Source organism: Mercurialis annua, linkage group LG4 (assembly GCF_937616625.2).
Source record: "Mercurialis annua linkage group LG4, ddMerAnnu1.2, whole genome shotgun sequence".
Lineage (NCBI taxonomy): Eukaryota > Viridiplantae > Streptophyta > Magnoliopsida > Malpighiales > Euphorbiaceae > Mercurialis > Mercurialis annua.
In genome coordinates this window covers 26,393,564-26,408,672 of record NC_065573.1, presented here as the reverse complement: position 1 = coordinate 26,408,672, position 15,109 = coordinate 26,393,564, and the positions used below count along the sequence as shown (strand labels likewise).

Sequence of the window (15,109 nt, the reverse complement as noted above, 5' to 3'; positions counted from 1 at the left end):
ATAATTTTTTAATTTAATTTTTTAATTTAAAAATTAAAAATAATTTTAAAATTAAATTTTAAATTTTCCAACTTTCGGTGATAAAAGAAAAGGAATTAAAATTTAAGTTAAAAATGCTTAAATCAAATAAATATGGATGTCGTCAAACTGCCAAATTGATATGGTATTGCAAAAATTAAAATATTTTAATTTAAATTAGAAACACAAGCAAAAATTTGTGTTTTCTTTTGACAATTGGACTAAAATTTAGAACATCCACAATATAAATTTTCATGCTAATGTTATAATTTGATATTGAGCTTTAAAATCAGTTTCCAATGTGATGCTATACTCGGTGCTAAATTTAGCAAATGCTATATCATGTCTTAAATTTAGCCTCCATTATAGTATATGCTAATTTTCAACAACCAATTAAAATTCATTGTTAATTATAATTTTTTACTATTACTTTTTTTTGTATTATTTATTTTAATTTCATTATTTATTTTAGATTTTATACTCTTTTTTTTTATTTTATAACTTTGATTAATTAAAAAAAAAAATAGACCACACGCCAACATATTAAATGATTTATAAAATAATTTATTTTTATATAATCCATCGATTATCTTAATAATTTTTTTAAAAAAATTGTCATTATTATATCAATTGAAAAATAAAATTTATGTTAAAATAATTTATAAAATATATTATTGAATTTTTTTTTAAGTTGATATATATTTATTATAGTAAATAATTATAACATTTTTTAGCATTTTGCGTTGAAGATAAAATTAGAATTTTATACTAAATATAGCATTTTGTTACTTTTTCATGCTAAATTTTACATAAAAATGACACTGCATTATGGATGCTCTTATATTTTTAAGACACTAGTCATGATAATAAATTGAAAAGCTCCCTTGATGATGTGTGCACTATTATAATCCTCAATTATTGAACACAATAATATATATATATATATATATATATATATATATATATAAACTTTATATTCTCAAAAAAAATAACTTTACTAAAAGCCAAATTTTTTAACAAAATAAGATTCGATGGTGTTAAAAAGCAATTTTTTTATTTTTAGCTCTTTATGGAGACTTAGCCCAATGGCTACCACCAGAAGTGTGCTAAGTTAGTCACAGAAAAACTTCCAAATTAAAATAAAATATAAACTTTTAAAAATTATAAATATATTCTAATCCAAATTTGCTGAAAATTTATTCGACTTTTTAAAATAGATTTAATTGTTCCTAAATAGAACTTAAATGTTATTTTCTTTTAAAATTTGGAAACAAATCACATAGATATATTGTAACTTTATATTTTATATCAAATTGGCTTGCACATAGATATAATTAATTCGATGTTTTAAAAATTGACAGATTTTCAACGTATGGATTAAATTGAGATAGATTTACTAGTTTAAAAAGTTTGTATAAATTTTTAAAAAGTTAAAAATGTTTCACTTTTTAGCACCATTAAATCTAATAATAGGTATCATGTATAGTACCAAATTAACAATTGTTTATTAAAAAAAAGTTCGGTCACCGATTTACTGAAAAGGCTAAAATATGTATGAAAAAAAATTGTATGCATGTAAAGGATATGCAAACAATTGATCGGAAATCGTGAGGTGGTGTTAAGAGAGATTATACCTCAATAATTGAGCTATTGGTGCTGCAGACAAAACTAGCAAGTATCCAATTCCAAATAATTGCAATAATTTTGAGATTTTAGAGGCAACATATTACTCCGAATTAAATTAAATTAGATTTATTTTAACAATTTAAATCATAAATTTGTAAAATAAATCAATCTCACTTATTTTTCAGAAGACGTAGAAAGCAATCGTGAATATATTTAAACATAAATATATTAAAGCTGACATAAATAACTGCACATTTTTTCTACGTGCTCTAAAAATACGGATATACTATTGGATTTATTTTAAAGAACTATGAATTAAGTTATCATAATCAATCAAATTTAACTTACATAAGCTCAATTTAAAGACAAAATGACTTTTTTACCAATAATTATTTGATTTATAAGGATATGATAGTAAATAACAAAACTGAAGCTTGATCTCAAAATCATAGCCAATACAGAATCAATATAGGCACCAAAATTAAAGTTCTATGAAGAACCATCTTCCCAATCTTCACTCTCCTCTTCATTAATGGTCTCCAAGACAGGAGAATTAATAGTGATCTTGTGGCAAGAAATGAAAAGGGTTGGTGCAATTTCGTTCCAAATATTTAAATTCTTCATCTCTTTGGCCATTTCAAGAAGCAGAATGCTAGCCTTGCTAATTACCAGCTGCTGCTTCAAGAAATGGATATATTTGGAGTGATTTGAGAATGAAAGTAGGAGCAATCCTTTTATAAGCCTTGATTATTGAATGCAAAGAAGCCGACGTAATAGTGTCAAGAATTGTTTAGTAATATAATATTTGTCACTACTAAAAAGCTAAATTCCACGTTGAAAATATAGTGAAAGCTGCGAAATCATGTGATCAATATGAAATTAGTATAGTATAAAGAACTCGCCATTAAATTTCCTAACCAATTATTGAAACTTTTGGAATAATGAATTCGGGACTATTTCATATCAAAATAAAGTAAGTGGGTTCTTTTTGTTTTTAGAAAATAATATGTATTTGTTTGGTTTCACTCCCAACTTAAGTTTTGATTTTTAAAAATTAGAATATTAACAAAACAAACTGTAATATTTTAACTTTATAGCAATTTTATTTTATTTTTCAAAACATTATAAAACAAATTTTAACATTTCTGTTTTTTCATTTTATAATCCAAATTCGTTTTTAGGCAATTTTGTCACCTTTTTATGTTACATAGTGCAAAAACGCAATAGTTTCGGGCCGGTGAAATTTCATTCCAAAAACTCAAATTCTTCATCTCTTCGGCCATTTCAAGAAACAAAATGCTAAACTTGCTAATTGAGGGATATGTTTGGAGTGATTTGATATGAAAGTAGGAGCTACCCTTTTATAAGCCTTGATTATTGTATGTAAAGAAGCCGACCTAAAAGTGTTAAGCATTGTTTAGTCGCATAATATTTGTCACTGCAGAATTAAAAGCTGAATTGCACGTTGAAAATATAGTGAAGTTGCAAAATCATCTGAGCAATATGAAATTAATATAGTATAAACTCGGCTAATAATCATGGACGGTCCTCGACCTTTGCACTAAGCTTCCCTAAACCCCCTCACCTTTCAAAAGCTTCACTAAACCCCCTGACCTTTATGGCGGCGCCATTCACGGCCCTTCTGGAAAAAAAAAACACAAAATCGCGGCGCCGCCAACGATTTAATCGTTTGCATGCGTTTTCCTCGCCACCTGTCGACCCACGTGACTTGTCCACTGTCAGTTGCAACAGTCCCTCCCTCTGACATGTCGGTTGACTTTTCAAATTTTAAAATCAAAAAAAAAATTAACCGCTCGGTAAATTTTCTCTCTCTTTCATCTTCTTTCTGACATACTCTTTCTTCTTCATTATATTTGTTTTTGAAATCAGTCTTTTTCTATTTCCCATCTCCTCTGACCTAGACGTTTGTCATCGTCGTTTGGTTGCTCTTCATTTTCTCTCGTTCTGTAGTTCGCCTGCGTTGCATTTCGAGGAAGAACAAATCCGGGTATGAAAAAAAATGGTTGATCAATTTTTGTAAAGTTAGTGTCATGTGCACACTTTTTTGGTATTGATATCTTTATATGGTAAAACAGGCTAAGAAGATAATGGGAAAAGAAAAGATCTTTTTCGGCAGTGATGAGACGAAAGGGAAGAAACGGCCAGGTTCGAATTTTAATTTTAGTGTTTAGGGTAATTTTGTTGGTTTTTGGGTATGTGTTTTTGGGTACTTGAAATTGTGATTTTAGGTTTATTGTAAATTTTTAGGTTTATGGGTATGTTTTTTGGGGGGAGTTATTCTCAAGTTGGTTGTAAAATTTGTTGATTTGTTTTGCATAATGTCTGTGAATGAATGTCTCCATATTGTTTGTTTGAACAGCCCGTACTGTGGAAGTGGATTCTCAGATCCTGGAAATTGTTCTGCACTATGATGGAGAATTTGGAGAAGGTGGTTATTTGTGGGGCGACGTGTGTGCAAGATGTTTTGACATTTCCCAACTGTCACTGAATAGGCTTGATTTGTGGGCCAAAAAAATTGGAGTGAAGGGGCTGGTTATGTATTATTGGAGGCAGCCAGAGTTGGACTATCATCGAGGGATAAAACCTCTTGAACATGATAGAGATGTTGAGGAGATGGCAAGGGCTGCACTAAAAGAAGGTGTGGTTGATGTCTACGTTCGATATTTAACCTCTGATGATGTGCATAATTTGGTGCCTGAGAGTGGACCCAAGTTAGAATTGAAAGAAATTGAAGAAGATGGTCCATTTGAGCCAGTTGAAGATGGTCCAGTGGAGGCAGTTGAAGATGCCGCGGGAGTTGAAGAAGGTCCAGGTGATGAATTATTGTTGCTAGAGTGGTACGGCACTGAAGATGAGGGCCAAGTAGAAGCCTTGGAAGTGGAGATTGCTGCTGCTGAAGGCCCATCTGATGTGGCTGAAGGTCCAGAAGAAGGGTGCAGCAAAAAACAGAAGAACAAATAAAAACGAAAGAACAAATAAATGTAGCGTTGTTTTGTATTTCCGGATATTGTTGTTATTTTATTTTAAAACACTTATATGTTTTTTATATGTGCTATTTCATAATTTAGCATTGTTTATTATTTCCTGATATGTTGTTATCTTATTCAAAGACACTTATATGTTGGAAATTTTATAAATTTATTTTTAGAGAAATGAAATACGTATGGTTCATGCATGACCACTGTCTTTCATTCTTATACTTTTGTTCACATAAGGTCCCTGACTTTTTAAAATGGATTGAGTAGTGGACCCTGATATTTGTTACGCTGGACAAAAAAATATACATAAAACATATAGAACATACATTACTTACACTACTTACAGAACATGTAAAATATAATTCGTAAAGACATATAAACAAGCATAAAAGTAAGATTAATAATTGACTTCATTAAATATTCAAACATTTCAGAACGTTTAGAAAAAAATTACATTAACATCCATCTTCACCAAAATTAACCCTGAACAAGAACAAAAACAAGAACAAAAATATCCATCTTCACCAAAATTAACCAAAAAATACATAAACAAGACTACATAAACAGGTCATCCTCTTAAGCAAGCTCCGGTGCGCGATAAACACAAAACTCCATCTTGATCATACCGTCAGCAAAAAATTCGTGGTCACTATCAAGAAGGAACCCTGAAAAAGAACGATAGTAATTGCCGGTGCCTTGAATGTTCTGGGTAGTACTGTGAAACTTGTGACTTGAGTTGGCATTCACTTCAATTTCATAGGGGCAGCATCCAGCTTGTGACGGTGCAAGACAACAGATTGTAAGAATATTCCCATAAGAACACGTTGTGTTGTTCAGAACAAACACAATGTCTGTGTTTTCCTCTTGGAGAATAAAGAAATTATCATTCAGCCGAACAGAAACAGGGAATTTACGACCAAAAACAAACGGCTTCACAAAATCTTTATGCATCACTTTACAGTGAGCATAAATCATTTCAGAGGTTCCCTTAACATTGCAAACTTCAATGGGGCATGAGCACTCTATGAAAGAACAGAACTTTTCGTGGTTGCTCTTTTCGGGGTACCTCACAGTTGCTGGGCATCCATAATTCTTGAACGAGCAACAAACTCTCAAAGAGTCAGCAACATCTTCAAGAATCCGGTTCCTCATTCTTCTGATAGGCAGGGTGCAAGAATGGCACTTCTGAGTCTTCTCCGAGCATGAGTTGCATGTTGCATGCCCATTTTCACACTAAATTTAGTTACAGAAAAAAATACAATTATTAAACAATACAATTACAGAAATAAATAACAGTAAACGGTAAAGATAAATAAATGGGTAAAAACCTGAATAATTGGAGTTGTTAAGGGTTCACAGCATATTGGGCAATCCATGAGTTCCATATTAAGTGAAGACACAACAATATTATCGGACATCTTCTGGTTTTTCTGAGAATAAGAACAATTTGTGTAATCTGAAATGGTTGAATCAGTTGCTGTGGTTGCCTATTTAAATAAGTTACCATCATGACTCTTCAATTTCTTTACATGCCCTTTGTGTTAGTGGTTGTGGTTAACGAAGAGGCTGCATTGGAACAATACAACTGATGGAACGGGTGTAATGAAAGGGTTTCTTGGAAAACCCATTGCTAATCTTTGCCATTAAGTTTTCATTTTTTTGGCGGTTTATTTCTCTGTGAAGTCTAATATAGCCCTTGACATTTCGACCAATTATGAAAGACAGCACCTGAACTTATATTTAATTATGAAAGACAGCACCTGCACTTAAATTATGTAATCAACGACAGTACTGTAATTTAAATTTTTGAATCACACAAAGTTTTCCCAACAAGCAAATTAAATGAGTTTAAGATAATACAAAAAATTATTGGAACGCAGTTTACTAACAACACTGCACAAACACAAGCCATTGTCACTTAATAGAAAATGCATCATTTTTTCTTCAAACAAGCAACGGATAAACTGCAACCGGCAATTGTAAATGCCACAAAAAAACCAAGCCTCATGATCTTGTTTTTCCTCTCCATGTCTGAGCACTTGACTTCCATCAGCTTGACGTGTTTCTTCAGAGTGTTTATCTCCATAAGTTGCAGACCACTATCCTGGATCATAAGCACATTTTCTTCGTGGTACATCTCAATGGACTCCTTCAATCCCTCGAAGGCCTCATTAAGTTGCTCCAGTTCGTCAGTTTTAGCCGCCACCTGAGTATGGGCATGAACTAGTTCCAGTAGAGCTTTGTTGCGTTCTTCAGTCATGCCATTAACCTCACTTTTCAAATTCCTGACCATCGTCATCTGATAGGCCATGTCGTTATCCACCCACGCAAAAAAATCGCATTGATTCTGTGTAGTGTAGGTCAAACGACAGTTAAATGGCAACAAATGAAGATTAAGTTTTAAAAAAATACTTACATTTCTCTTCGAACAGCCGTAAAATCTCCGTCCTGGATTTCGTTCGGTGGAGGAAATCTGCATACGGCATGGAATTCCACAGTCGCACACAACTTGTTTAGCTTGTCCTTCCATTGTCGTTGTGTCTTGGGAGTGGAGATCTATGGGAAGGCTGGTAAGAAAAAAAATGAGACGAGGGTTTTCAGAAAGGGGTTGAGTGTTCAGTTGAATAATGTGTTGCACCTTCATTTATGCAGGGTTCAGATTTGCTTTTCGTTGTCAGGTGTGACAGATGTCCCTTTTTTAATTACCAACGAACCTTTATTGTTTTAATTATCAAGATTAAGTACTTTAAGTGATAGTTCATTAAAAGTTGAAGTACCATGGTTGATCCTGAAATAAAAGAATGAGTACCGTGGACGATATTTAAAACATAGGATAAGTACCTTAGGTGATTATGTAAAATGTTGACCTTATCGTTGCTAAAAAACAATAGACAAACATAAACTGTTATAAACTGTTATAGACGTGACACCTTTCCATTTGTGTCGATTTTAGGGTTCTTTCTTGTGTCGATCTCCTAATTATGGCCGAAGGATTTTCAGAAGAGGATTATGTAGATGGATTCCCTGTGTGCAATGTTCCTAAATGCAAATGCGGATTGGAGGCGAAGGTCATGGTGTGTTGGACTGAAAAGCATCCTGGGAGGCGATTCTTTCGATGTCCAAATGCTAAGGTTAGTTGTATGAAATTCTTCTTCTTGTGTAAAACGACAATTTTTTGGGTTTCTGATTTGGGTCATTTGGATATTAGGGTTTGTAAAACGGTAATTTTGGGGTTTCTGATTTGAGTCATTTGGATATTAGGGTTTTATTCAATGTGTTTGTATTTTTTATATGGCATTTTCTAAAGCCAACTGTTGTGTATAGATGCGGGTGAATCGATGCCCCTTCTTCATGTGGTATGACGAGGAATATGCTCCTCACCTGAAGCACATGTTGTATACTATGAAGAGATCAAATGGAGAGCTACAGAAAGAAGGGGAAAAGCTCAGAGGAGATGTATTCGAGCTGAAGCATTTGATTGACAGAGCAAGTATAATTGATGCAATTGAAGTGGAGGACGAGCTTCTTAAAGCTGCTAACAAAATTGAGGGGATGGAGCTGGAGCTAACAGACTTGTATGCTGCAAATAGGGGACTGCAGATGGAGATTAGAGAATTGAAGAATGAACTCACAGCTGCTCGGATTAGAGAAAATAATAGGGGAACTGAAGGCTTATAAATCATTTGTGAAACTTGTCTTATTGATCGTTTTTTTATGTAACTCAACTTTTCTGGTGTTAATTTCGATTCTGAAGTCTTTAGTAGAGTACTTTTATATTAAGAATTTTCATGTCTGTACACTGATTCAAGAATTAATTACATAACATTCCTAAGTTTCATAACATTCCATTCCTAAAACAACCACAACATTGTGGCTCAAAACAATCAAAAGCATGGTTCAAAATACTGCCTATGTGCACCACAATAATAATTAGCAAAATAACTACCACTAATCCATGTTCCAGCACTACATTTTTTTGGATCTCTTCCTCAGGATGTTCATGTATCTAGAGGGAACATCTTTAGCTCTCCGCTTCCCTTTTCCTTTTTCAGCTTGCGTCGGGATAGGTTGGGACGGAGCTCCATCGTCAACACTGCTCCGTTGGCTGTTGAAGGCATTCTCTTCTGCATCACCTGGGTGGTTCTGGTCTGGTTGGCCTTGGTCAGCAAGCGGAGGTTCCGCCGGAACTGCTTGATCCACAAATGGAAAGGTGTCACGTCTACTCGGTGACCTATGAACGACTTGACTTGTACCCTGCCATGGAAAGACACAGACCCAAAATAAAATTAAAGGAATAATAAACCAAAAAACTAAAAACAACAAAACCACACATTCACTTACATCCATCATCCAGCGGAGGGTGACTGGAGAGTCATGAAGCACAGGTTCTCGTTCAGCAGACTGACCACCAGGCTCTCTTTCAACAGACTGACCACCAGGCACTCTTTCAGCTGACGGACCACCAACCTCATGAGTTGACTGACCCCCACTCCTCTTTAGGCAACCCCTCTTATTGTGTCCATATTGACCACATAAACTGCACGTCATTCTCATATTTCCTTTCCTTGGCAACTTTTCCCTACCTGCAGCGGCTTCCTTGGCTTTTTCAACCCTTTGTTTCTCTAGTTCCTCCGCCTCTTTTTTCCTGGCCGTTGGTATTCTGCCCCTCTTCTTCTTATGTACTGGGGATGGTGGGAGTATGATATTAGCCGGCTCAGGGTCTGTTTCCCACATGTCTGGCCCATTCATAGGGTTGATTACATAGCTGTATACCCTCTGATACGTAGCTACACTGTAGCAATCATCCACAAACTCTTCAGGCCGTTGATTATTTCCATATATGCATGGTGTAGCGTGCGAACATGGGATTCCACTAAGCTGCCACCTTCGACATGTGCATGTTCTGTTAGCCAAATCAACCACGAACTGGCCCCCTGGGCCCTCTACCTGCCACTGAGGGCTACCACCAGGATCTGCGGTGAACTTCCAACCATAATCAATGATTTTAGCAAGCTTCTTTCTGATCTTTGGGCACAGCTCACCCTCCATGTTTCCCCCAAACTTCTGCTTGTCATTAATCCTCTTCATAAGCTGCGTCCTTATCATTTCGAACATTGTCAACACTGGCTTCTCTCTTGCAGCAAGTATGTACTTGTTGAATGCTTCAGCCAGGTTGTTTAGGAGGATATCACACTTAACTTCCTCTTTGAACAGCGCTCTACACCAGTGTTTCCTGTCCCTCTCTTTGATCCATTTGTAGCCAGCGTCATGTTTGTCTTCCAGAGCTTTCATTGCTCTATCCATGGCTGCTTTGTATGTTGCTGTTCCAATGTTCCAGATGAAGGGCTTCATGTGTTGCGTGTGAAATGTGCTCCTGAAATTGGCCCACAAATGCCTCCAGCAAAATCGATGCTCTGAATATGGGAACAACTCCTTCACAGCATTCAACAAACCCTGCACAAGCGCACGAAATATAATCACCCATGCAATCAATAACACACCCTATAGTTTGTCCATTATTCACCAAAGGACCCTGATCTTAATGTAAAAAATCTAATACAGCACATTAATCAAGATAGGATTGTACCTTTTGTTTATCGGACATGAAAACAGCGGCATTCGTAAGGTGCAGATCAACTGATAGTAGCCCAATAAACCACATCCAGGTCTCCGTGTTCTCCGTTTTAACCCAGGCATATGCTAAGGGGTACATACAGTCGTTTGGATCAATCCCTGTTGCAGAAAGAAGTTGACCACCGTATTTACCCTTCAACCAGCACCCATCCAGACAGACAATCTGTCTCATCCCATTCACGAAGGCCTGCTTCAACCCATCAAAACATACATACATTCCCTGGAACTTCCCCCTTGCTTCTTTAAACTCCACCGTGCTGCCTGGGTTGGTTCTCAAAACCTCCCTCTTATAGTCATACAGCTTCTCATATTGCCGGTCTTCATCACCCTCCAATTTGTCCAATGCTGCCCTTCTTGCTCTTCTTGCCTGCTGAATGCTTATTGATTGTTTTAGGTCCGTCTGAATCTTCTTCACAAACACTTCAGACTTATATTCAGGATCGTTTCTAAATTCTTCTAAGTACTTGTCGGCGAGGACTGCACTAGTCAGGTGGAAGTTTTTGCTCACTTTAGGACATGTATGGCGCAGATCAAGGGTCTTCACTCGGAATGTGTTGTCATTGGGATCTTTGAGGTGCAGCTTTGAGGCAAACACGTAGAACTTACATTTGCTCTTTGAGTAGCACTTTGCCCTCACCCTTGTTATCTCATTTACAGGGAAGTGCAGTTGGTACCTGTGGTGTATCCCCCACTCACGGCAGGCCTTCTTAAACTGCTCCCTGTCAGTGAACAACATTCCAATAGAGAAAGTTGGACCCTCATGGTCGTGGTCTTCATCAAACACATTAAAATCCTCCCCCCCCTCTTCTTCTGAATCTGAAATAGATCTATTTCCATCAGACTCTACGTACTCTGAATCACCACCCACAGTGTCCTGGTGAATTGTTCTGTCAACACCACCAGACTCAAATTGGGCTTTACCTTTGGGTCTCCCACCAGCCCTGTTCTGCGAAGCACCAATATTCTCTTCGTTCTCTTCATCCTGTTCATTCTCTTCATTCTCTTCAGGCAACTGACCGTTTGACCTCAACTCGGTAGTCAAATCTTCATCACCATCCAAGATGTCATAATCAGGATCCACAATGTACTCATCTAGATCATCATCCCAATCTTCAACTTCAACCCATTCATGTGAATGATGAAGCTCTTCTTCAGTGGGCATCGGTGGCTGGTCTTCACTTTGCCTTTGCGGTATTTCCCTGTTCTGGTCCTCAAATAAACCCTCAAAAGGGGGCTGATGTTGGGTCTGGAAGAAATTGTCGAAGTCCACATCTTGAGTTTGTTGAGTAGGACCCTTATCATGCAGCCCCTCAACCTCATCCATGTGCGGCCCATCGTCAGCCCCCAAATCCTGAGCTTCCTCATGTGGCCCCTGAATTGGAACTTCTTCCTCTTGTGGCCCATGCTGTTCACTAGCCCCAGCCTCAACCCCATTCACTTGCCAATCTTCAGCAGCCCCAGCCTCAGCCTCAGCCAAATCCATAGCCACATCCATATCCTCAGCCTCAGCCCCATCCATAGCCTCAGCCTCAGCCCCATCCATAGCCCCAGCATCAGCTTCAGCCCCATCCACAGCCCCAGCCTCAGCTCCAATAAGTTGGCAATCTTCAGCAGCCCCATCCCCCTTATCATGGCAATCTTCATCAGTCATCTGAACGCTTGCCTCTTCATTTGCCCGCTCACCAGCAACCTCATCATTCCCAGTGTCAGTTTGTCCCAAAAAATCTGCCCCTTCATTCCCCTGAGCCTGCGTATTTCCCTGGACCATAGAAGCCCCTTCACTTACATATTCACTTACATATGGACTCATCCATGACCCCCCACTTTCTGAAGGACCTTCACCAACAGCCTTGGTACCCAGTGGTTTACTCCCACCAGCCTTGGTAGCCAATGGTTTACCCCTTACTTTTTTCACGGGAGTGGGATACACATAAGCTAAATCTTTGGGATTTGGTATCTCCTCAATTACAACATGTGGGGGCGAGGGGGGCGGAGGGACTAAAGCCTCAATGTCTTTAACGGTCAGTTTCCTAACATAGACATCCACTTCTCCGTCCCTCTTCCCAGCACTTGCCATTTCCATAGCATCATCGTCGTGATTTATCGGTCTAATCCAATCATGAAATTCCTTGTCTTTTTCTTTCCAGTAATAATCAACTAAGCCCTCAACTTTTTCTCTTTTCATCCATCTATCTAATTTCTTCATAGTCATACCAGACACAGAATAAACGCCGGTGGACACTTCCCCATCATGGTAACCCCATTCCCCCAATGACCCATTAATGTGAAGGTTGATTTGAAAAAATTCAAAACCTGGTGACACTGCAAACAGACAAATATTTAAACACACCAACAACCATCAAGCAACACAAAAATAATAGTAAATGCCAACCAACAGAAACGTGAAAACAATAAACAACTCGTACAAAGATTAAACAAATCAAACCAACTAGTGGTCCTACAGCAGTAAACAAACATAAAGCAACTTGTAGTCCTATGTCCAAAAGCGGCTAATAAATCAAAGCATAGAATAACAAACATTTACAGAAACCAAAGTACTATGTGGTCCTACATACCTTCCACCACTTCGTCACTATCGCTCTCATCCATTAAACCCCATCCAGCAGTTCCAGGTGGTCCCGTTCGTTCTCTTTCCTTTGATTTTCCTTTTCCTTTCTTTCTCATTTTTGTAATTCTTTCACTATAAAAACCTGTCACACAGAGAGCGTAAATACACCACGTTAATCAAACCCTAAACCACATGAACCAGATAACAAGAGTAAAAATCAATCTTTCTCACTCTAAATTTATGTTTTGTTCCTTCGTTATTTTTTCTTCTTCACAATGCAAAAACACAGAAAGCACGGAAGATGAACAGGCAATCGACGAGACAATGGCGGTGTGAAAATGAGAGTTTCAGAAGAAAAAAGGGAAGAGAATGAGTTTCAGAAGAAAAAAGGGAAGAGAAGAGAAGGATGAAAGAGTATGTCAGAAAGAAGATGAAAGAGAGATAAAAGTTACCGAGCGGTTAATTTTTTTTTTTATTTTAAAATTTGAAAAGTCAACCGGCATGTCAGAGAGAGGGACTGTTGCAACTGACAGAGGACAGGTCACGTGGGTCGACAGGTGGCGAGGAAAACGCATGCAAACGATTAAATCGTTGGCGGCGCCGCGATTTTGTGTTTTTTTTTTTCAGAAGGGCCGTGAATGGCGCCGCCATAAAGGTCAGGGGGTTTAGTGAAGTTTTTGAAAGGTGAGGGGGTTTAGGGAAGCTTAGTGCAAAGGTCGAGGACCGTCCATGATTATTAGCCTATAAACTCACCACTAAATTTCCTAACCAATAATTGAAACTTTTGGACTAATAAATTGGGATTATTTCATATCAAAAGAAAGTAAGTGGGTGCTTTTTGTTTTTCAAAAGGCTATGAATTTGTTTGGTTTTGCAAGGTTCCACTCCAACTTCAGTTTTAATAACAGGGGTGTGCATCGGTGGGTTTGATTCGATTCAATTAGAAACTAATGAGCAAAACCGACCAATTAAAATTTGAAATTTTTTTAAACGAGCCAATCTTTTAGTTTGGAGCGAAAAAACCAAACTATCAAACCGAAAAGTTCGGTTCCGCATGCATGGTTCAGTTCGGTTAAAACCGAATTTATTTACTTTTTTTTAATTTAAATATTAAATAATTAGGATCTAATAAATTTCCATATATGTTGTATCAAATTTATTAACTTACATATCAACAATTATTAAAAAATAAAGACCAAAAAGATATAAATAAGTATTATTATTATTATTTTAAATCATATTTTTTATATTATAGTTTGTCTTTTTTTGTTTTTTGATTTTTAAAATGCTCAAACCGAATCGAAACAAACAACAAACTTTACGTAAATAGAAACTGAACCAAACAGTTTTTACCGAACAACCGAACTAAATAACAAATTTTAGTTCGGTTTGGTTTAATTTCTCGGTCTGATTTAATTCTTGCATAGCTCTAGTTAACACTACGAGCCATTAAATAAAAATAAGTTTAATTTATTCAGTTCTTTTAATTATTTTTGTTAATTGTCAATTTAACATTTTAAATTTTATGCTGATTAAATATATATATAAATATGATTGTAATATTTATACCGAGGAGCAATGTCCTATATATATTTTTTGGCAAGAAAAATTATTTGGTTAATGTCAAAAAAAATCACGAACTTTACACGTTTTCTCATTTTAATCACGTAGTTTAAATTTTCTCATTTTTATACACGAACTATCACTTTTTCTCAAATTCATACACGGTGCTGATGTGGCACTCATTAATTCATTGGTGTAAAGTGGCATCCACTTCAGCAAATTACACCAATGAAACCGTGACACTTCAGCACCGTGTATGAATTTGAGAAAAAGTGGTAGTTCGTGAATGAAAATGAGAAAATTGAAACTGCGTGATTAAAATAAGAAAACGTGTAAAGTTCGTGAATTTTTATGACATTAATTCAATTTTTTTTTGATATCATCTTTGTATAAATATTGTTAATAATAGAGACAAACAAACTTCTTTTGTGATTCTTGAGATGAAAAATAAAATATGTTTATATGTATAAGAAATAGTCATCATATTTTTTTTTTATTTGTTTAATTCTTTTCTAATTTTTACACATCAACAATGGTTTATAAATATATCATCAAGTTTAAAACGAGTAAGTTAATTTTTTCATAAATACTCTATCAGCATGCATAAATTCATTTCTGGCATGTGCTTATGAACAATATTTAATAGCATGTGTTTAGTCACGGTGGATATAATATGATGAAAAGTTAAACAATTTTAGTG

The 15,109-nt window shown here is 36.2% G+C and overlaps 3 protein-coding genes across 4 annotated transcripts; 2 read left to right on the top strand and 1 right to left on the bottom strand.

The window, feature by feature from the left end:
* Positions 1 to 3,779: 3,779 nt before the first annotated feature.
* On the top strand, positions 3,780 to 4,753 carry LOC126678818 (uncharacterized). Its single transcript, XM_050373723.1, has 2 exons — positions 3,780 to 3,810; positions 4,025 to 4,753. The coding sequence occupies exon 2, from the start codon at positions 4,201 to 4,203 to the stop codon at positions 4,624 to 4,626; it is 426 nt and encodes a 141-aa protein (XP_050229680.1). The 5' UTR covers positions 3,780 to 3,810; positions 4,025 to 4,200; the 3' UTR covers positions 4,627 to 4,753.
* A 294-nt stretch (positions 4,754 to 5,047) lies between these two features.
* LOC126679483 (uncharacterized) lies at positions 5,048 to 13,583 on the bottom strand. Of its 2 annotated transcripts, none has more exons than XM_050374523.2 (7): positions 13,078 to 13,583; positions 12,854 to 12,988; positions 10,231 to 12,599; positions 8,985 to 10,097; positions 7,060 to 8,897; positions 5,972 to 6,990; positions 5,048 to 5,876 (listed from the first exon to the last, which is right to left on the bottom strand). In XM_050374523.2, exons 2-5 carry the CDS (start codon positions 12,960 to 12,962, stop codon positions 8,610 to 8,612), a joined length of 3,879 nt encoding a protein of 1,292 aa, XP_050230480.1. In that variant the 5' UTR covers positions 12,963 to 12,988; positions 13,078 to 13,583; the 3' UTR covers positions 5,048 to 5,876; positions 5,972 to 6,990; positions 7,060 to 8,609. The 2 variants fall into 2 exon arrangements, with proteins under 2 accessions (XP_050230480.1, XP_050230481.1); XM_050374524.2 differs by having other exon boundaries at positions 5,972 to 6,942.
* Positions 7,625 to 8,321, top strand: LOC126679484 (uncharacterized protein At4g04775-like). Its single transcript, XM_050374525.1, has 2 exons — positions 7,625 to 7,774; positions 7,968 to 8,321. Exons 1-2 carry the CDS (start codon positions 7,625 to 7,627, stop codon positions 8,319 to 8,321), a joined length of 504 nt encoding a protein of 167 aa, XP_050230482.1.
* Positions 13,584 to 15,109: the final 1,526 nt, after the last annotated feature.